The following is a 24,162-nucleotide window of genomic DNA, read 5'->3' as shown; positions in this document are numbered from 1 at the left end:
AGGAGAAGGTTTGGAACATATTCCACCACGCTATTCCAATGCGGATTGGTGGAATACACTTCCGACAGAATTTCTATTATAGACACATGCAGATTTCCTAACGATGTTTTCCTTCACCGTGTTAATTATAATTTCTCTCGTGCGAGCACGAGATGAGCCTGGGTTTGAACTCGCAGTCGTCGGTTAAGATTCACGCGTTCTAACCACTGGGCCATCTCGGCTCCCACTGGGCCACCTCGTCTTATTAATATATTATAATATAAATACCTCCAATATATCAACAGTCCACATGTATATAACCGAGGAACCTGACATTTGAGATACCACAGTATACACTGTCATAAGAAGAAATGGTTTCAAGGAAGACCGTCGTAAGAGCGCCGCAAATTCTTCCTTAAATGTCAATCTAAATTAAATGCTAATTTTGAAACGAATTACACACATACACATATGAGCTTGTATTTTTATAATATTACTTGTGAATATCATTCTCGTTCTTAAAATCTATAAGCTCGTCCATCTCAGCTTCGATATTATATTTCTTTGAACGGAATTTCTTCAGCGACGCCTGCGCATCTTCTATGGACGTTTTTTGAAGCAAATAATATGGTGTTTCAGGAAGACAAAAGTTCATTAAAAATAATGTCATTGTATAGGCAGAGCCTACGTAGCACAGCGTTGTCCATCTAAACATAGAACCTAAAGCGGCCTGAAAATTAAGTCTTATTATATATCTTCTCAATGGATGCTTATATTCTTGCATGTATATCCCGTATGTATACGATTGAAACTATTATATCATTTTATAGTGTTCCGACTTCGCAAAGTCAAAGTCAATAAATCCTTCTTTTTGACGACCTCTGTGGTCGAGTAGTGTGTTCACCGTTTTCATGGGTTCACCATTCCGAGGTCCGGATTCGATTCCCGGCCTAGTCGACGTAAAATGTGTGTATTAGTTTTCTATGTTGTCTTGGGTCTGGGTATTTGTAGTGCCGTCGTTACTTCTGATTTTCCATAACACAAGTGCTTAAGCTTACTTACATTGGGATCAGAGTAGTGTATGTGATGTTGGCCAATATTTATACTTAGCAACTAGTTTGCACCTAAAAAGCTTCTTATACTGCCTTATTGGGGCATGACATCCGTTTCTATAATAAAATTCCACAGACATATTTAACTTTCGGCAGTTTCATAAATTCAAATCAAAACGTGTAACTACTGAGTTTCTTGCCGGTTCCTCTCGGTAAAATCTACTTTCCGAACCATTGGTAGCTCCAATTAATATAGTTGTTAAATGACGATTCAAAAGTGCTTGTAAAAGCCTACTTATAAAGTATATTTTGATTTTAATTTTTTGATTTCTTTGAAAATTGAGTTTAGCGTAGTTATCGTAGTTTAACGAGATTTAAAATGTTTTAGAACCCACATTAGGGTACAGTGGAGCAGTTTTTATAGGCAAATGTAACCAATTGGATTTAGCTGCCTACATTGAATAATTAATATAAAATGTTCATTACTTTACTGCTTACCTGCGTAGTAAGACCAAGAGACATAGCGATATTAGGGAAGGAACCTATAACACCCCTCATATTCGGTAGGGAAACTTCAGTCATATAAACTCTGGGAACGCACATTACCATTCCAATACCCACGCCAGTAATAATTCTACCTTCAAAAACAATTAATCATCTAATAAAACACTTGTATCGTTAGTCATAAGGTAAATGAAAGTTGCAAGACAAAATAAAAGTAAAAAGTAAAGTAACAGCCTCTATATTTTCCACTGCCGAAATCAGAGTCGAGATGGCCCAGTGGTTAGAACGCGTGCATCTGAACCGATGATTGCGGATTCAAACCCAGGCAAGCTCCGCTGATTCATGTATTTAATTTGTCTTTATAATTCATCTCGTGCTCGGCGGTGAAGGAAAACATCGTGAGGAAACCTGCATGTGACAAATTTCATAGAAGTTCCGCCATAATATGTTCCAAACCTTCTCCTCAAAGGGAGAGGAGGCCTCTAGCCCAGCAGCGGAAATTTACAGGCTGTTGTTGTTGTTGGAACATATTCCACCACGCTGTTCCAATGCGGGTTGGTGGAATGCACATGTGGCAGAATTTCGAAGAAATGAGACACATGCAGATTTCCTTCACCGTCGAGCACGAGATGAATTACAAACACTCATTGCCTGGGTTTGAACCCGCAATCATCGGTTAAGATGCACGCGTTCTAACCACTGTGTCATCTCAGCTGCGACAATATACCAACTTTTTAATCATCAGAATCTACGAACCTAGTATTAGCTGTTTAGCAGAGCTCGCAGTACCAGTGTATAACCATCCGAAACAAACCGGTAGCTGACTGTAAATGATCATTGTACGTCTTCCAAATTTATCCAATAAATAACCGCACAAAACGCAACCAACTGGGGAAGCTAAAGATATGACACTGGCTGGCAAAAAAAGCAATCATACATTAATATCCACTCCAGAGAATTATCATATTTATACATTTCTTTAAATACTAAAATTACTATTCTAACGAAATCTACTAATCTGCTTTTCCTTATGCTGGATACAAATTCTTTCCTTTCAAATATTGTCCGTAACAGCTCAGGTTAGGTTGGCAGTGTTATACTTTCGTACCTTACATGAAGAAGTTACTACTGATAATCTCCCCAGTCTTGTGGAATTGCAGTACCATCGCATTGATGCAATGAGATTAAAGAAAGCACTTGTACACTGATGTTTTGTAAGCAGAGATCTAGTTTTTGAGATTAGTCACCGTGACGGAAATTCAATCGAGCGGACATTATTACATAAATGAAATCGTATCACATAGACGCCAAGAAACTAACCTATCCATGATTCATCAGCTATTGTCACTTTTATCAAAGATTCAGGTAAGCTTAATTGAGGCAGTGCGACAGCTGAGAAACCAAAAGCTAATCCAATTGTCACCATCGATAAATTCACCCAAACACCATACCCTAATTGAATCAAAGAAGTTTCCGTCCAAAATCCAGGATCCGGATAGTTGACTTGTAGTACATTAGGCATAATTAAAACTTCATATCATGATAAAGAAAGTGAACGAGGTTCAAGTTTTTTTACTTTGAATAATTCTTTGTTAATCTTTGATAGCGTAATATTTAATAGAATACGTTTCTTGTCACAATTGACATTTTTATAAATTGTCTTTTTATTTAGTTCTGGTTGAAGAAGCAATATTTTTGTTTGTGATATAATGCATTTCACATACAATTAAATATTATTAATAGTTAACAATAGGATATAAAAAAAATCTATACAATTTTCGTTTCAAATGATTATAATTTAATGTAAGTTGTTTAAACAATTTAAATATGTAACACGTAGCAAGTTTGCATCTTTATCAATGGTAGATATATTCTCTACACATTTATTAAGAAAACTCCGAATATCTTCAGACTGCCGAAAATTCTTGGGTAAACTTAAAAAGTGTGAATCCACTCATTTCGTACTTCAGTGCATTTTGATAATTTGAGGGTAGATATATGGTCTTGTATATTTATTATTTGCAAAGTCAGCTGTGAAGAGTGGTTTCGCGTTTTTACCGAGACGATTCTGGATGTTTTCTTCGAAAGCCGCCAGTATCTGGAGAAGAGTTGCACGTGAAATTGAATCGAATTCCATTCCATCTGCTTGTCGGAGTTTTGCTGTAAATAACTCTTATTGATAAGAAACAAACTAGCTAATGCGTCTAAATATATAACCTATTAAATTAAATGGTATCTTTGTTCTAAATTATACTTAACTATATGATGCTTAAGATTACTACCAAAACTGTAGGAAAAGTTGGGTTCTTTTTCCGACATAAACTTTTTGAACATCACCATAAATAATATCACGATAAATTTATTGATAGCCAATTTATTTGAATGCGTACTTTATGATTCAAAATAGTATATGATACAACACCAGACTTTAAAAAATATTAAATATTAAACTTGCCTTTTCCCCTATACAGGTCAGATAAGTGTGCGCTACACAAGCGCAGAATAATAAAGTAGAAAACAATGCAACGCATGTTTTCCCACGTCGACTATAAATCTTGTAGTAATCAAAGCCATGCATAAACATAGATAAAGTTTTTTTCGGCGGTTTGCAATACATTCTACATCAGATTCTATTTTTGTTCAGTCAAATTAAAATGCTACCTTTTTCTTTCATGTGAAAAGTTTGATCAAAGGCTTACGTAAAATCTATGTAAGATTTTTCACTGATATGATTATTTAAATATCGAATGAGGTCCAACCGCTTTCCAATAACACAACAATTTAATTTTTAGATTTTATTAACTTAAATAATTTAACAAATACTTTGTGGTAACATTAAATTGATCACATATTCATCCACAGCTTTAGGTTTTTCTTATTTTCAAACTCTAATTATTTAGAAATATTTTGTTAATTAAGAAAAAATAAAAGCTGCCACTCATATAAACATATTACAATTATCTCTAACAATAAATATATTTTTCTCTTTCAATGGCACAAACCTTTTCAATATTCTCTGTACATCTTATATACAATAAACAACAAAAACTTTTTACATCAATATACATAAAAATATTTTCTTAATCTATACGTTATTCCAAAAATACATTTATTCGAAAAATACATTTTTTATCAGTTATTATTTTTTAATTGGAATTCAAACTTTTCAATTTCCAATATTAGAATATTTGTTCAGTATTCTATGATATTCTTACTTTATCATTTATTATTACTTTAAAAGACGTTTTATAAAAAATATGTTCGCTTTGTACTTTACTATAAATATTTCCAGTTAATGTTTACAAAATAGTTTTCATATATTCCTTCAACTATATAGGTTTTGATTCTTCAGAATCTATAAATACACAATGATTTACAATATTCAAACTATCTATTTTTACATAATTTCAAATATTGCGTTCCATTTGTAAAGAACTTGTTAAAGTTAAGAATATCCGTAAATCGATATTCTTTTGTTCAAGCTGTTTCAGTTATGCTCGCTTTTTTCAGAGTTTTCGTTCTTCCACAGAAGTAATCTTCTATTTCTTGTAACGTTCTTCCTTTCGTTTCTGGCAGGAAAACGTAGAAGAATGCCATTCCTGTAATTGAATCAAAAATATAAATATGGACCTAAGATATGTCCTTTTGGTACACCCAAAATATTATATGTGATTTAGATAATCTAAAAACTTGTTTAATTTTTGACTAGTCGTGGCCCTCGGTTTCGCTCGCGTTTCGATTGATTGTCACGTGTTAGGTAAAAAAGTACACTATTATTCCTTAGAGTTCAAGTTTGCTTCATAACAAATTTCATCAATATCGGTTCAGTGGCTTGGTAGTAATAGAGCGAAAGACAGACAGAGTTACTTTTTATTTCAACAACAACCTGTAAATTAACACTGCTGTTAAAGGCCTCCTCTCCCTTTGAGGAGAAGGTTTGGAATATATTCCACCACGCTGTTCCAATGCGGGTTGGTGGAATACACATGTGGCAGAATTTCTATGAAATTTATCTCATGCCGGTTTCCTCACGATGTTTTCCTTCACCGCTGCGAATTATAAAGACAAATTAAGCACATGAATCAGCGGTGCTTGCCTGAGTTTGAACCCGCCATCATCGGTTAAGATGCACGCCTTCTTACCACTGGGCCAACTCGACACTTTTAATCTATAATATTAGTATGGATAACATACCGGCAATAGATATGGCGCCGTACAAGCCGAACGCGCCGTAATCGTTGAGCGAATGCTTCAGGTAGGGGAAGGTTTTGACGACGGAGAATATCGACAAGTGAGCAGCGCACGTCGTCATCCCTCCCACGATGCCTCGAACCTGCAGAATTACACATAATTAGGTTTTTTTAATTGCCATATTTGTTTTTCCAATATGATTTCCTTCTTGCAAGCCTATGTGGGTAGGTATAACCAACTCACACATTTTAGCAACAGAAATTCTTATTATGTTGCTATATTCATGTTTCAAGGGCGAGAAAGATTTGTATAATAATAATTATTTTGTATTTTTCTAATTATATAGGACAACATAGCTCGTGTTATGGAAAATCAGAAGTAACGACCGTATTCTCAAATACCCAGACCCAGAGTCGGATTTAAAGGTCTGGAGGCCCCGGGGCCACAAAGCAATGAGGGCCCTAGAAAAACAGAAGCGTGAACACCCTAATAATTATATTATTATGAATTAATTAGTTTTTTTTTTTATTTCAATCAGTAAGCTATGATTTGTTTCGTATTTGTATCGGTAACTTTTAAAATATTAAATAGTAACATTATTATAATTTGACTATATCTCAGTATTTGTTAACTTGCTGAAAACTGTGGCCCCCTCTCATGTGGAGGCCCCAGGGCAGTTGCCCCGGTTGCCTTCCCCTTAATACGGCCCTGCCCAGACCCAAGACAACATAGAAAAGTAATGAACTTTTTCTGCATCTACTCGGCCGCGAATCGAACCCGGGACCTCGGAGTGGTACACTCATGAAAACCAGAGTACACAGTATTCGACCATCGGAGATCGTATAACTACAGGCATAAGGGATATCTTAGTTGACAAAGTTGGAGACGCGTTGAAGTTGCAAGATATTATTTATAATATAGCAGCATAATGGTGGGGCCGACTTAGGTTTGCTACATACAATATGGTAGTTTAGTCGTCCAATTGGTTTGGATACAACTGACGTTTAAAAAGGTATATAATTATGTGATAAATTGATTTTCCTGTATGTTTAGAGGCAACGCATACAATTGTAATTGAGAGAAGATAAAACAGTTACATTAAAAAACTTCCTATTTATTATACTTAGAGTAAGGTTTGACTATTTTTTCTTTCAAAGATCTATGCGCCTATAAATTCTTAATAGCAATGACAATTCTATCAACCGGTGATAAGGTACTTTATTCAGGCCCGTATGTTTGAACCAAGTCACTGTTATACCAAAAAAATCCAAGCCTTCTCCTCAAGAGGAGAGAAGGCTATAGTCGAACATTGAGTTATTAACAGCCTCTTTATTTAACAATAAGTTCATAATAAACACCTGAGTAGGATAGACTTCGCCGATCATTATCCAAGGCACGATGAGGTAGCCCAGGGTGCAGAATATGGTGAAAAGGTAGATGCTGGCGACTGGGATCCATGAGTTTTGTGGCGGGAGGTCGTTATCCTTCCAGTATTGCACATAATAGAGGTACACTGAGAGCGTTATCATCGTACTGCCGCAGCCGAAAGCTGAAATTTAATTAATATATTTTTATTCAAGTGAAAATCTTCTTGTGAATATAATTACGTTGATATTATTGAAAAATTTAATATTTTCATTGACCTTACACATTACATTTAAAAAAGAAAATGTTTTTTTTTTACGTATAAGCCTGTCTCGGTTTCCACCGGATTGACATAAGTTTTTACCTTTTATTTAGATACTTTATTTGTTGATTTTTCCGATATGTTTAACAATTGTCGTTCTATTTCAAGTTATTTACACAAAAACCTTAACAAATTATATAGCTAAACCTTCCTTATGAATCCAACAGTTTATTACTGAAAACCACTTTAAGATCCGTTCAGTAGTTTTGGAATTTATCGCGAACATAAAGACAGACAGGCGCAGCGTAGCACTTTTATTTAATAATATGTAATGATAAGATCAGATACACTAAGATTATTTACCAGAAACAAAAGTGAGCGGTCGTCTTCCACATCGCCGGCAGAGGATGCATCCGACTACCGTGAATATGACGCGGAGAATTCCCATCGAGATCGTCAACCAATATTTGTCTAAGGATGCACCAGATGACTAAAAAAATAAGCCAAACTTTAGATATAACGATAAACAGTAAAAGAAAAAAATGGGTAGTTAAAAATAGAATAAAGTTATCGTAATATTACTAAACTACTGATAATCGAGGAAAGAAAAAAATATAATAGAGCTTAAGGCAGAAATTGCGGTTAGTTGCTTGATAATTATTTTATTATATTCCGATAACTATATAACTAAACAATAAATTTGAAGTTATTTTCAGATCAAAAATATCAAACTACATCTAAATGCATAATAGTAAATAGATAAAAATGATATTTATTTACATATGAACAAAACTTCTGGGTCCCATTTTTTAAATAATTTTCAAAACTAACTTTCTCCAATACAATATTTAATACACACTAAATATTTTATATCTAGAATCCGAATAGTTTCCAATAACAGTAGATGCTGTAAATATAACTAACCTCGAAAACTTCGACGGCATAAAACGTGATGGTGTTGACACCGCACCACTGGTAGATGAAGAAATAAAGCGCGAGGATGCCAAAAGGCTTGAGTGTGGACGGAGATAGTAGCGCTTTCAATATTTCCTTCGGCGTTTTTAATCTAAAAGAGGTTTTATATATGTAGGTTAATATTTATATAACGTTGAATAATCATAATTCAAAATAAAATTGGCAACATATAAAGAAAAATCTGATTGTTAGTTAGAATATTTATAACGCATTATTTCAAAAAACAAATGAATGAATGAATGGTAAAATATCAGAAAGTCAATGACAGTAATAATTAAAGCTTATTTTACTGATTCATTTAAAATTAATGATATTTAGTTTCAAGAGTGTGTTTTCTTACAGAATTGCTCTATAGATTCAACAGTTAAGTCCAAGAAGAAATTCTTTCTCATTGCAAAGTAACATTTATCGAATACTTGAAATAAAACATACTTTATTATGACATAACCTATAAATAGCATTATCAATGTTTTATGTTCTCTAGACATGTCTAGTCTTATACGCAGTCGTTCTTTACATACAAGAATATTCTTAGAATAAATATTATATTCTTATATAAATAATAGTTTTGAAAAGTCCTTTTAACAATGTGTTTTTAAATAATCTCACTATAACGAATATTATGAATGGATAACTTAGAAATCATAATCAATCATGATTTCAAAAGATAATATTTTAGTAGTTGTCTATCATCGCGTTATAGACCAATTAACATGACAGGTGTACCGCCTGTTAACAACTTTGGTAAGCAAACGTATTGAGAAAAACAAAACAATAACAAGTATTATTTACTGCAAAGTATGTAAATTGTATTAAGGAGTCGACGTCATGAAGTAAACATTACGGTTTACTTCCTAGACTAGACTAGACATACTTGAACAATACAACAGCTGATTAAAAAATACATACTCTATATTACACCCAAATAAAAAAATGGATTCCTTATCAATTTTATATATCGTTTATCTAAGTTCAAAATGTTATAATAAAAGTATGCGAATGAAAAACATTGTATATAAATCTTTATTAATATTATATATGTGAAAGTAACTATGTCAGCCTGTTAGTCCCTTTTTCACGACCAAACCGCTGAAACGAAATTTATAAAACTCGGTATAAAGCAAACTTGATATCCAAGGAAGGACCTAAGCTACTTTCTTGCCTAACATATGATAACCAACGCCTTAAAACGCAAGCGAACTTCTACTAGTTTCGAAACGCTATTTAAACAAAATTGTTTACTTACGGTTCAACATGATTCTTCTCTTTAAACGATTTCATCTTCTGTATTTCATCCTGGAGGTTGCAAGTCGAGCCTCTGAGTTTCGCGAGAGACGTTTCAGCTTTGTCCGGCTTGTCTTGTGTCAAGAGATAGTTCGGCGTTTCAGGCAGCAGTGTCATTCCCAGGAGAGACACGATGGGTATTATCGCGCTCACTCCCGCTAGTATGTTCCAGGACGTTACACTGCCTATCACGTACTGAAATTAAAATTCCTTCCTTAGTTAACATGCATATACAACAACAACAACAACAACAACAACACCCTCTAAATTCCCACTGCTGGGCTGGGTTCGGAACATATTCCACCACGCTGTTCCAATGCGGGTTGGTGGAATAAACATGTGGCAGAATTTCTATGAAATTTGTCACATGCAGGTCACGATGTTTTCACCGCTGAGCACGAGATGAATTATAAAGACAAATTAAGCACATGAATCAGCGGTGCTTGCCTGGGTTTGAACCCGCAATCATCGGTTAAGATGCACGCGTTCCAACCTCTGGGCCATCTCTGCTCATGTTAATGCAACATGCATATAATAATGATTAAATAATTATTAAGATTTCAATATCGACGTATATAATAACCGAAGTTAGCGTTTTATCAATTGAAACAGTGCGGACTTTTTTATTTAATAGGTAATCGAACAGGTAGACCTGTATCACAGTCCATCACATTAGGATAAAACATATTATAACCCTTATGCTTGTTACACTAGCTATCTCACTCATAGTTAACTCATTTTAATTGTTATTTTAAAGGTTATTGCAGTAAAGTAAAAGAATAAATAATCGACAGATTGAAAAAAATAATATTCTTTATAAAATATCATCACATAACTGATTGTTCGTTAATATTATTTATTGTAATAAAACTAGAACAAGCATTTTTTGTGTCTTTTTTTCGATACATCGAATGGTACGTGCTCTAATTTCTTTAGTTTTATTTATTCTCATAACAAATACTTATGTTTTCTGATAAGAAAAAATCGGAAATATTGCAACAATGTACTTAGCTTTGTTTGTACTAAGCGTATTGTTAAAGGTTTCTAACCGAGGAATCGCAATAGTTTACTCCCACTATCATAATTATAACATACTATGTATGCTTCTCTTAAAATAACAACATATAAATAAATGAAAATAAGAACACACATACGTGTATACATCTAGTACAATAGTTTTAGGGAGTTGGGTATCGGATTTGTTTTTCAATTCGTTATCAGAGTGAGATAATCTATACATATAATAAAATTGGAGTGTATGTTTGTTCCGGCTAATAGCTCTAGTAACATAGGCTACTTTTACTTTGAAATATAAACATTTTATTTTTTTTAATTAAAATTCAAACTTAATATTATATTATTTGCACACATATCTTTAACGATAATGATATTTATACTATATACTATATTACCCATACCCTTTAAGAATGACGTCAGAGGGACTATGTATCCCTATGCCTCTGATTATAGAGATCTTATAACGTAAAAGTATGTTACTAACCGAATCAATCATTTGTACAAAGGTGACAAAAGACAAGCACGCCTCAACCTCGATGCCAAAACCCTAAGGTTATGGTTTTGGCTTAGATAGAGCTTAGGTAAGTCTACTTTACAGAAACTTGATAAGGAGACTTTAAAGCAAATATATCATGAATAAAATAATAGAATATAATGTTATTCAATGAGCAATTTCAATTAAATGTTTTTTTTTAGTTCTGTTTATTTTTAAAAAGCATTAAAGTCAAGAGAAAGTGCAAACAATAGTAATTGTTACCGTAAGCATCCCAAGGCTCATTATTACGTACTTCCGCCGTCGTATCGTGTCGTGTAGTTATCTAATAACGTTGGGTAAACGCCGTACACGGCAGTTATTGTTTGCATCGCTGACAATTCTAATTTTACGCGAACAAACATGCTCGCCGTTCAATTACCGTTTATCAATGTTTGAAATGTTTACCGCGACCAACAAGCGCCTATAGACACTGGCGGGGCATTCATTAGTCTAATTTTCTATGACAATATTTTTAACATCAATTTAACAAATTGCATTATAAATATTGAAATGGTGTTTAATTTATCACGAATATTTACTAACATTATAAATTCGAAAGACAAAAACAAATATATTGTTACGTATTCACGGCTAAGCCACAAAACTGAATTGCATGAAATTTATTAATTTTGAAGGAAGCTTGAAAATATGATGGTGATGATGTGATTGATAAAAACACATGACTGGAACTCGCAGTTGGAGCCGCTCGGGAATAATATTTTATCATAAAGTTCATAATACAGTAAATAATAAATAAAAATTCATAACGTCTTTTAAAAACTTGTAAATATTTCGCTACACGAATTACGACTGTGTGTGCATGTATGTAAGAGAGGGCTGGTAGGTGCCCTATGTCCTTTTTCTCCAGACAAAATGTAAGAAAACTCCTTGGGTAGTTAAGGCGTGAAGGCGCAACACAAAAAGAAAATCAATTCTACGTGAATAATATTAGCTGTATGTGTGTAGGGAGGGCTGGCAGGGGCTAGGTGTCCTATTTATTCCAGACGAATTGTAAGAAAAAATAATTATGATCAATAGAATGGTTAAGGCGTGATGGCGCAACTCAAAAACTAAATGAATTCGAGATGAATAATGTTAGTAAGGGTAATGTTTATTTTCCTAACACATATAGGTACAAAGTTTTTTTATTTTTCAAATTGTAATACCTGGCCACTTTAATTATAAATTATGAATTGTTATATATGTACTTATGTATTCTATATTATGTAATTTATATTAATCGATAACACGTGATGATTAACTAATCAATATTGTTGAGCATATTTTAAACTATAATTATAGTTATAAATAAGTCATACTAAAACTTGTAAGTCATGTATATAATTATATAAATTCCACTGAAGTCTTATTATACAGAATTTCAATGTACGTTAATTCATAATCTTTCCGTTATACATTATACACGACGTAATATTTGCCGTCTGTCACTTTTTCAATGGATTACGTTTTACAAATAGTCCATAAATCATTTTGATCGATTGTGTTTATGTTAAAACCAGAATTAAACTTCCTATGATAGCTTGTTTTTTTGTTCTACGAACAAATATCTTCTTCAGATTCTGCTTTGTATTGTTAGAAATATACGAGCAAGAAAAGACACACTTTATGTAATACAAAAGTATATTCAACTTTCCTGCAAGATGTTCGCTTATATAATAAAAAAATAACGTTTTTTTTTTATATTCATTTAATTAATTGAACATCAAACATAAGGATAAAAAATATTAATCAAAAAGACATTGCCTCTAAGTACTAAAATACTAGTTAGATATTGTTGATTTTGATCCAACGTTATTCAATTACATAAGCCTATTAATTAATAAAAATATTTTATTTTTTTAACTTGCTTTAATATACTCATAACGATTTGACTTTGACTCATTTGATTCTAAAGAAGCTGTCTATCTTGCCTACTTAGGTATAGTATATTTGATTTTTTAATGTGATAGACTCAACTTTGTAACATAGCCCTTTCTGATATCTAAAAATTACATGATGATCATCTATTTGATCAAATAAAGTTTGACTTAATTTATATAGATTGTGTTATGTGTGTACCGAACACCCAGACTAAAATATACCTGCACACACATTTAAATTTTACTAAACATAAAGCATGTTTGTGTTTACTGTATTTGGTGTTTACCAATGAAAAATATTAAATACAGTATAATATATGCTTATGATATTTAATCTAACAATATTGAATAATTGATTTGAATGATTTGTATATTGTTAACCAAAATACCACATTAACATGACAATTCTATTCTTTTGCTATTTGCACTTAAATAGAGTGGGACTATTGTAATATTAGTCGATATAGGAACGTAAGAACGTCGTACTACGATAACTTGTGTAAGATCTTTGAGGTTATTTAATAATTGTACATTTTTAATATGTAGCAAAGAATGAAACTTAAATCGTTCACCATAGAAACATAAATAAAAACGAATTTGACGAATTACTTCTAAAAATTAAATCTTATAGAGAAATAACATATAAGATGTTGAATTCTGGTTGAATAAATAAAGAGTTTTAATGAAATGTTCATTATGTAATTAAGGTTCCTCAAAAAATATGTAAAGATTTTGTTTAACAATTAATCGATTAAAAGAGAATTCGAAATAAAAATTGATTAACTCTAAATTAAAATAATGTAACTAACTAAATTAACCTTTTTTTTAATTATTTAAACGCTGTACCTTTGGATTATGCATAGGAGGGTAAAATGATTGCAAATAGTGACTCCTCACTCATCACCTCCTAACGGATATACGTCGAGTTACCAATAAACATGTAGAAGGTTTAATCGAAAGTAAAAATTCATTATTCTTTTCGAAGTATTTGCTAAATTTAGTCTGACTTCTTTTGGAATATTAAGAATAAATAGCACGATTTAAAAATACATCATTATATACGAATACATTAAGTATTAGTATTATTTAAGTATTATTGGACCATAACCTACCTTACGCTGTTGAGAGCGTTTGCCATCCAGATAAAGCAAAAACAAAGCCCTACGACCGATAAAAATTAATTTAATTAATTAATTGCTCTGATAACGAGATTATTTCCAAGCGATATCAAATAATTGCTATTTATATAAACACAATGTTTGATAGAGTTGTCTATATAATATTACGCAATTAAAAGATAGATGATTAATAAAGAGTAGCAATACAATTGATATCTAGTAATAATTTATTTCTAATTGAATAATTTATTATTTTGTCACTTGGCACGCAAAGACAATTTCTGTATGAGCAAATGAATTATTGTTTTAAAAAATATATTTAATGATGTATATTATTACAAAATATTTATATTACTGATGGCAAGTTTCATCCAAGACGCAGGGTTGATATGTTATCAGTTATTGAACCCCTAAATATCAATATTTGTTTTTGTTAACGCATCGACAATCGAATGTCAAATAAGGACTGTGTCGGATTAAGATTAATTCATACTGTAATTGCAAAACAATCTACGAATCAACAAACACCAACGCATGACTTGCTATCCTTTTTTAAACGAATACGTAAGAATGAGATCTCTATCTTATGAACCATATATTGTCACGACATAATATAAAACACAGTCGCTTACCGCTGTCTGTCCCTATGTATGCTTAGATCTTTAAAATAACACAACGGATTTTAATGCGGTTTTTTAATAGATAGATTAAGAGAAAGATTTATATGTATAATACATGCGTAGTATAGTAGATATAGAATGACTGAAAAACTGTGAACATTGTAAATCATCCTGCAGTATATTTAGTATCAGCATTGCAATCGTACGAAGCTGCGGCGAGTCGCTAATATATATAAACAGAAAATCTATTTTGTCGAATTCGATACTCGATTCGAACGTAAAATGATGAAAACTGATTTATTGTTCTGTTTTTTAAGCCTGACATAATTTAAGCCAATATTATATTTTAGTCACTGATATTTAACGATTTAGTTCTATGTTCATTTTGTCGAAATACCTCGCACGAGGATGCGACATACATCCGTCCATACACGAACGTATTATTATGCAATTAAGTGATCTATGAATAAACATTAGTAATGCAGATTGCATTTCTCAATTTAGACTGCCATCGATATTCTAGCGAGACGTAAATTGAAGTCTATTTGCTATTCAGGTGCGTGGAAGTAGAATTTCTGCCAAGTTGCATAATAAATAAAAATTGCTAAAAAAAGTTAATATTTATAAAAACCAAATATTTATTCTTTATAAAATAAAAAAATATATATTATAACAGAAGTCAGTCAGTGCCAGTCCTAGTATTCGAGTTATTAATAAAATACAAACATATTATGAATAAGTAGGTAACTAATATTTTGATACGATATGATAAGTCAAATACATACTTGTATCAAAACTCCTGTAGAAACTCCGACTGAGGCCATGGCACCGAGCATCCCTCTCAAATGCGGTTGGGAAACTTCACAAGTATACACTCTCGCTGGAGCGCCCACCATACCAGATCCAAAACCTATGAGTAACCTGCCTGTGGAAAAAAAAATCATTTACAAAACATCGTCATGAGGCGGCCATGCATTTATAAAGTTAAAAAGATAATATGCTTTATATTTATATATAAATCAATACAAAACTTTACCGAGGACTGCCCATTTAAATCCAAGTAACCAGCGTTAATTATGCGTCAATATTTCATATACCAACGAACACAGTCGTTGAAATATTGTTAGAAAATTTAATGAGTTATACAAAATTTTACCAGAAAATCCTGATAGCAAAACTCCAAAGCTACTCGCCGAAGAGAAGCCTTTGCAGATAAATGAGACATTTACAGACGATTGCATGTATAAGATAACAGTCTTACCTAAATAAATCATGGGGACATTCTGTGCACACGCTACTAAGATCCAGCCAATAATAAGTGGCACTTCCGTGATGATAAGTGTTCGTCTGCGGCCGATGGCGTCCATGAGGTAGCCGCTGACGATGCACCCGATGGGTGTCCCGACAGAACTTAAACTAGCTGGAAAGATTATTTTATATTGAAAAATTAATCATAAATTTTCTAACCCTTCATTAAATTGGGTTGGATTTCTTTTTTGGGATTGCGAGCAAAAGCTCGTGGCTCGAATAGATTACGCATTAATTCTGGTTATTTTTAATATATTTGGTGGTAAAGTATTGTGCAAGCCCATGTATATTCCTTCCAACCATCATTATTCCACTGCCAAATAAAAATTCTTATGTTTCTGTGATCTTATTTAAAGGTGAATAGATAATTCAGTGTAATTCCAAGCAAAAGGGACGTCACATTTGTCACACTGGTGCTAATTAATGCTGTAAATCTTACCAATCCAACTGGCTTCATTATCCGTAATCTGAATGCTTGAATCGGGGCTTTTTAGTTGTGGCAACGCTGTTGCTGAAAATCCAAATGCCATGCCTGTGTTGATGGTTCCCAAATTGGCGACAAATGACGCCATTATCTGCTTAAATGCCTTTCCTCTGCCCTCTTTACCAGGTTTGACAGTTTTTCCTGGTAAAGGAGTCTTGGTAATGATGGGTGATTGTCCATTTTGTAAAAATGGTGTAGAGTCATTCCTGAAAAGATGAAAAGTAATTATTTTTAAATGAGATTTAATTTAAAGTTTTTTAAAAGTAATTAATACATGATTATAAATTATATTTTGATTAAATGATGAAAATTGTTCTTAATATTTTGAAAAATTCTGTATTCCATGAGAGTAATAGTTTTCGATTTACAAAAACATTACATATATAGATGATTTGCAATTCCGTTACACATTATCCGCCTTTAGCGAAGTTTTATTTGTTATAAATGACTGCGTTTAATCTACACAAAACTGTTTCAATAAAATTCTTACAATTCATTAGATGCCTAGCTAGTTATATCTTAATAGGAACATTGTTTGAGAAAAGCTTGTTAATACAATAATAATACTACTACTGTTTTTGAAGACTGGCTCTAGGGTTATCTTCCAATGTCTTTGCGATAACGTGAGCCTATTAATTAGGTCATCAAGTATTTAATTTAAGTTTTAGATTGTTTTTCAGTAATTTGTTAAGAGAATGTTTTAAATATGTGTATAATCGCAATACAAAGTTTAATATAGACTATACCTACTTATATAACTTAATCTTACAACATATACACACACATGGAATTGTTTTTAATGCTTTAGACATAATTTATATAGAAGAACAATTATTCTATTCTGTAACAAGAAACTCGAATTTCACCGCAGAACACGATTGTGTATTCTAAAAACTTAGAATATGATGCATGACAATGAATATAATAATTTTAAAATTAATACAACTTATATTAAAGAAACTAACTTTTATTGTAAGTCAGTTGTCTATATTCCAAAAGTGAGATATGAAGTGATATCTTACAGAATCGGACTTCATGACTCAGGAAAGTACATGTTGCTATTTTGTTTCAAAAATGCAATTATGAAATCGAAAACGAATTTTCATATACTGAACTAAATTTATATATCGTGCATGGAAAATAAAAAGACTAATCATATTCTTTACCTACTGATTATAACCAATTAAAAATAAATGTTTTACTTGTTAACAAAAGTAGAACATTTATTAATTGATAAAGTAAAAAAATATCAACCTAATTTAATTGTACACACAAATATCTTATCCAGAAATGACAAAAAGGGGTCTTAATTAAATATTCAACAGTTTCATCAAATAAGTATATAACATAATTATAATCGCGATATCAATAAAGAGTTCAAGTACTATTCAACAAAACACTGTTTATTAATAGTAATTAATATTATCTCATGTTTATTTACAACACGTGCTGATAGGCCGGCCGTTGTTTGCCGGCCATTCGTAATGTCAATGACTGAACAAATAAACAATGAGAAAAATTATCATCACATCTAATTACTATTAGATAATTGAATGTTTTATTGATAGTTTTTAATGACTCGACAACTGATAGACAGTTTTTTATATTCACGAATAATTATTGTAATTGAAACTCTTTATTATTCGAGAATATAATAATTGAAAGGTTTATTAACCTTACTATTTTAAGATAGCACTGACTGACTAGACCACTAGTAGTTAGATATAAGGCCGCAGAATGCTATGTTTAACCGTGTCCTATTTTCATCTTTAGTTCGGGGCGATAAAAAATTAATTTAATTTAAGTTATTCAATGGAAACTTTTCTACTGAGATATTTGGCAGATTAGCCTGGTTAACAAGTTAGAACAAAGTCGCTCTCAGCCGTCATTACGCATAGATCTTTTAAACTACGCAACGGATTTTAATGGCTTATCATTAATAAACGAAATAATTCAAAAGAAATTTTATATAAACGAGAATTTCTTTCCTACTTTAAATAAGTGTTCCTCAATCTTTTGTCGATAGACCCTCATTGTAACCCTGTAGAGCCTGAACGGGTTTCAAGTAATGAAATTATTAATTAACTTCTATTAATAAACTCAAAACTCTTCTGTGTTTTACTATTCGACTATTTTAATTACTAAATAGGTACGCTATTAACATAGTATTTGAGAGGCTATTCAGTGATTTATTGCCATAAAATATATTTAGAAACTTTAAAACATTGCGAGTCATGACGGTAATTTTATCCTATTTATTAAATATTCAAGACATCTCATAAAAACGCCACCCAATTCTGAAATCATGATATCATATGTAATTCGATTAACTCACTCATGCTAAATGTATAAATACGTGATTTATAAATTTAGCATGCATATATGCTATTTAATGTTTTTATTTGCACTGTTAAAAATCTTTTTGCGTAGAATGATTATCACTTTAGTTCTGTATGTGTATGTACCTCCGGCTTAATGTCATAAATGACCACAATTCATATTGTTTTAATTTTTTCATAAAGTAACATAGAGTATTTATCATAAACTTCTTAATTTTTTATACCCTGTTTATTAACTGTTTAGTCTGCGATTAATAACAGAAAATCATTAATAAAAATGTTATTAAAAACTATATCTACTTAAAAAAGATTTTCTTCAGAATTAGACCATTCGTTTTAATCAGTCTCATCTGAACAATATATTCGCCAATAAAATGGAGGTTTGGGTGGTTTTACTGATTCAAATCAAGATATGAACCTATGACACCATTATTGTATAAAGTTATGAGTATGAATATACTAATAATAACGAAAGTAAATTTACAGCATAAAATAATAAGGCAAGTACCTATTTATGTCGTTTTAATCATTCACCTTAATGTAAATAAATGATATTTAAATTCATATAATGCCCGTCTTTTTAGAATTGAGACAAAATGGATGAACAATAACTTAATTTAAAACCTTATATAGATGTTATACTGAACATGACAGATAAGAGCTGTTAATGACAGTTAAATAAATGAATGTGAACAACTGTAGATAGATCGACTCAAAATTTATACGTATGTATCGATACTATAAATGGAACTCACACACAACACACTCATAACATATATACAGAATAATATAGGTACATAGAATAATACGCACCTATGATATACATTACATTATATACTGCTCAGTGCTCACCCAGTACTAGAGCAGTTTTTATAATTGCATTCGTATATAACTAGTGTTTTTTTTTACATATTTCAAAATTATAAAATTATACATAATTAGTGGATTCTATTTAATTTTATTATAAATAGACATAAAGATCATCAGCTATCTAACCCGATAAGTTTCTTTCACCGGTTCTCCTCAGGTCCGATGTTTTATGACCGAACAGGTGGTAGATTATAATCCAATAAGCACGTTTAACGTTTCTATATTGTATAAATATTTAAACATATTAATTTCATTTTCGTTCATTTTTAAATAAATATTATATAATATCCATTGCATTTGGGTTTCAGTTTCATGTTAATATTATTATGAATGTTATCAATAATTAAATAATATTATACAAGATATCTAAAGGTAATAAAATATATGTTATAATGAAACACAATTTAATAGTCTGAACGACCGAGGATTTTATATGAATAAAAGCTATTTAAAGCGCCATAAAAATTATACAACTTATACTAGGACAAGGTTTTGAGAAGCGTCTCTATTTATATCCACAATGCAGGTTGACATTGTTATTTTTACAATTAATTAATAATTCAAATGTGCTACCTTGTAAAAGTAATTACTAATAACTCGTAATGATCATTTTGTCACTGAATATTTCATTTCAGATAAATTATTTTAATTTATGGAAAAGTGATAATGAGATGATGGTAAGTCACCTTCGAATAGATATTAGTGATGTAAGTATCAACTAAGAGATTTAAGACGTCGTATCCCTTATGTGCAATTGCATTGGCAAGTAGTACTGCTTATTGAATAATATAAATGTTTTGAAATAACTGCAGGCAGTTCTAACATTAATAACATTATATCTAACATTAAATATTATTATCAACTAGCGACCCGCCCCAGCTTCGCACGGGTGCAATACTGATACTAAATATGTAAGCTTTGTGTTAGTAGTTAGTAATTAATAGTTGAGTCGAAGGAGGTTGACTCAGTAAAAAAGATATTATATATTTTTTTAATGACATAAGAATTGTCAATTAATTTTAAAATATTTATTTAAGACATTCATGTTATAAAAGTATTTATTTTTATTAATTAATGTTCATTTGGTCTCTGTTGTTTAAAAATTAAAGCAAGAACATTGCAATTGTCGATTCTCTATTTTAGGTTTGTAATACTCAGCTTTTATTATTGTATTTTTTTTTTAATTGTAAAATTTATTAGATACTAACAAAATTAAACTCTATTTTAGATGAATCAAATTGCTTAATTTGAAAAACCCATCACCCTTATAAATATACTACAGTTATGTTACTTTACTACATTGTAGTGTATCATATACAAAAACCTCTCGAATCACTCTATCTATTAAAAAAACTCATCAAAATCCGTTGCGTAGTTTTAAAGATATAAGCAATAGCATACAAAGGGATATATGGACAGAGAAAGCTTAGTTGTATGCTATGTATAGATGCCGCATTTTATATAAACAATTGAAATGAAAAATTAACTCAATCATGATCCAACAAACAAACAGATTATACTAAAACTTTACATAAACAAAACAATAACATCATTTAAAATTAATTCATGCCGAACGTATCGGATGACAACAGCTGACATTATTATAAATAATAATATTAGTGTATTCATTTTAGAATATACCTACATATTATGCATATTCTATGTCTGTCGTGAATGAATGAATGAATGGGGTTGCCGCATAGGCGACGGATTGAGTTATCTTTGTAAAATCTCTTCAGCTATGTTACACATGTAAAAGAACATTAGTCATATGATATAGTGATATTTTCTTGTGCAATATTTATTATCTACAGCATAATGGTATCGTCTATAATCGTTACGTATTTACGTACGTTATTAGAAAAGATTAAACAGGTACGTAGAGGTTATAATGGATAGAGAAACCACCAATAAAAGGATAACACTATTTTTGTTACTTTCGCCGGTTCTTCTCAGTGTTTCTTTTGACCATCAATGAATAAGTGTAATGCTTCTACATTGAATAAAGGAATTTGATTTTGAGTTTTGACAAAGCACAAGAATGATTTTATAATTTCAGTAGTTTCGAAAGTAAAAGAAAATAAAAAACGATCAAGTATTTCTATTTTATCCGTCTTACCGTGTATAAGGCTCAGTATGCATAACTCTTTTCAACACATGTAATGTTTAAAATAGTTATTTTTAAAGATAGTTTGTATTATTATGTTACAAAAAAGTTTGTGTTATATGTCAATTGTCAATTTTTCTTTTGAATTATATAGATGGAATTACTAGTTTTTTCGTGCTGATTTTTTTCTACAGTTGATTCACCTATGAATATTGTATGCTAGCTAATAAAACGAGTTTTTAAAAGAGCATTGGAGCTTTAATTCATATACCTAGTGTGAACAGAAAAATAGTGCAGTGTTGAACACGTAAATAGTTATACAACAAAAACAATTTTATCATACTATTATTATAAAAATAGAATTAAGCAGTTTTCAATTACTTTTTTTACAGTTGTCTTGATTCACTAGGTCTACAACCTAATCGTAAGTTTAGTAAATATTTAAACAAAATAGAAACGTTTTATTATCAGTAACATATTTAATATCTCGTGTTATCATCGGTTAGTAAATATTTAGACACACCGAAAATACCATTACGATTGTATAACGGTGCGCGATTTAGTTAACACGACACTTGTTTTAACTCTATACTTTTTTATACGCTACCAGTTTTTGTCGGGTAATATTAAAACGTATTGTATGAATAAAATATTTTTTAAATAGTATTCAAATGCAATATGACGGTAATTGTTATCTGAAATAGAGATAAACTGAACCAAACCCGGTCTATAAAAACAGGCAATCTGCGTTTCTTTATAAATACCTACATGTAATTGAGTTATGTTATCTGTTCTCATTATACAATCACATTTTATTGTGTGCTCGCGATTCTGTTGTCTTCACATTTGAATATTTTGAATAGAAATATTCATTTCGAATCCTTATTCTATGAAGCATATATTTTTTAAATTACTTAATGAATGTTTATTTTCCGTGGCATTCGGTTGAATCAATACATTTTTTTAATTTACTCGAAATAAAAAGTACAGCATTTTGGTAATGTAGGGAATGAACCAATGTCTATGAACAATGATCACCACTTACTATTGTGGTCGATTTGCCCGTTCGTCTTCCAAGGATTTATAAAAAGCTAAAAAATGTACTACTTTTTGCCATTATAAAATCGTTCCTTGTGCAAAGGATCTGTGAAGCAAAACCTGTCTTAAGGCTATCTTAGAAAATTTATATTTTGATATACATACGAATACTAGTTATGTTACTAGTTACTGAGTGTAACTACATAACCAGATCCCAACCGGTTAGTGCCATTAATGTTAACACTCAATGTAATCTTATGACATTAGATATAAGTTATCCTGTATATTATATATTATTCATATTCCACAAGAATTCCTGGTCACAAAAAGCTTTAAGGCTGCAAATTAGAATTTCAGTTCAAATTTTGGGTCGAAAAAATATAAAGTTAGTGAATGATTAATAATTACATTTAGTTTTTTTTTTATGATATAGGTGGCAAGCGAGCAGGAGGCTCACCTGATGGAAAGTAACTACCACCGCCCATGGACATCTGCAAAACCCGGGGCCTGCCGGCCTTTAAGAAAGGCCTTTAGTTTATTTAAACGATATAATTCAGACAACGCATTAATGTTTCGCCGTCATGCGGATCCTTACTTACATCTACGTTAAGAGATAATTTTCGACACAAAATATATACTTAAATAATCTCAAGAAGAAAGATAGAAGTACGCTTCAAAGGGAAGCGACGGAAACACCAAAATTACGTCCATTACCAATTATTGCCCTAATGGGCTACAGACAAGAATTCAAGCGTAGGACCAATATAATTAAATAACCTTAAGCAATCACCAATTATAAGCAAAAAACGGTAACCAAACGAGGACATATACAAATACTAATAAAAAATACCATTATTTTTAATTGTGTGTTTTAAATGTGAATAAAAATATTCATAAATTGTAAAATTAATCATAAACTTTTATGAACCTTTTTTTTGGTATCTTCTAGTCCTATTTAGATTCTGGATTCTACATTTTAAGATAAATTGATATGAATAAGGTATACTATACTAGGTACATACATACAATACATAAATACACTAATATGTAATAACACATAACTTTGCAGACCTGATATAAGATTCTCTGAAACTTTTACGCCATTGGAAATTATGTAACCACTAAATCACATCTTTCATCTGAGTTTAGTAACTTTGACCGGTGATAAAAGTTTGACCTTCGAACTGTCCCATAATTACAACATAATTATGAATAACATATAAATAATATCTTA

General features: G+C 31.2%; 2 protein-coding genes across 3 annotated transcripts in view; both read right to left on the bottom strand.

The window, feature by feature from the left end:
- Positions 1-472: 472 nt before the first annotated feature.
- LOC124530429 (facilitated trehalose transporter Tret1-like) lies at positions 473-3,057 on the bottom strand. The gene is made up of 4 exons (XM_047104596.1): positions 2,856-3,057; positions 2,292-2,450; positions 1,530-1,669; positions 473-709 (listed from the first exon to the last, which is right to left on the bottom strand). Exons 1-4 carry the CDS (start codon positions 3,055-3,057, stop codon positions 473-475), a joined length of 738 nt encoding a protein of 245 aa, XP_046960552.1.
- A 1,258-nt stretch (positions 3,058-4,315) lies between these two features.
- LOC124530376 (facilitated trehalose transporter Tret1-like) overlaps positions 4,316-24,162 on the bottom strand; it is a 28,525-nt gene continuing 8,678 nt past the window's right edge. For both annotated transcript variants that reach the window (XM_047104528.1, XM_047104529.1), the window contains 9 exons: positions 16,530-16,780; positions 16,044-16,202; positions 15,568-15,707; positions 9,575-9,807; positions 8,278-8,419; positions 7,717-7,843; positions 7,085-7,275; positions 5,730-5,868; positions 4,316-5,134 (listed from right to left, as the gene is read on the bottom strand). In XM_047104528.1, coding sequence (XP_046960484.1) covers positions 5,013-5,134; positions 5,730-5,868; positions 7,085-7,275; positions 7,717-7,843; positions 8,278-8,419; positions 9,575-9,807; positions 15,568-15,707; positions 16,044-16,202; positions 16,530-16,780 — 1,504 coding nt within the window. In that variant the 3' untranslated portion in view covers positions 4,316-5,012. The remainder of the gene's footprint in view (positions 5,135-5,729; positions 5,869-7,084; positions 7,276-7,716; positions 7,844-8,277; positions 8,420-9,574; positions 9,808-15,567; positions 15,708-16,043; positions 16,203-16,529; positions 16,781-24,162) is intronic.

This window comes from Vanessa cardui, chromosome 6 (genome assembly GCF_905220365.1).
Source record: "Vanessa cardui chromosome 6, ilVanCard2.1, whole genome shotgun sequence".
NCBI lineage: Eukaryota > Metazoa > Arthropoda > Insecta > Lepidoptera > Nymphalidae > Vanessa > Vanessa cardui.
Note: the sequence above shows the minus strand (reverse complement) of the source record. Positions and strands in the feature narration are given on the sequence as shown.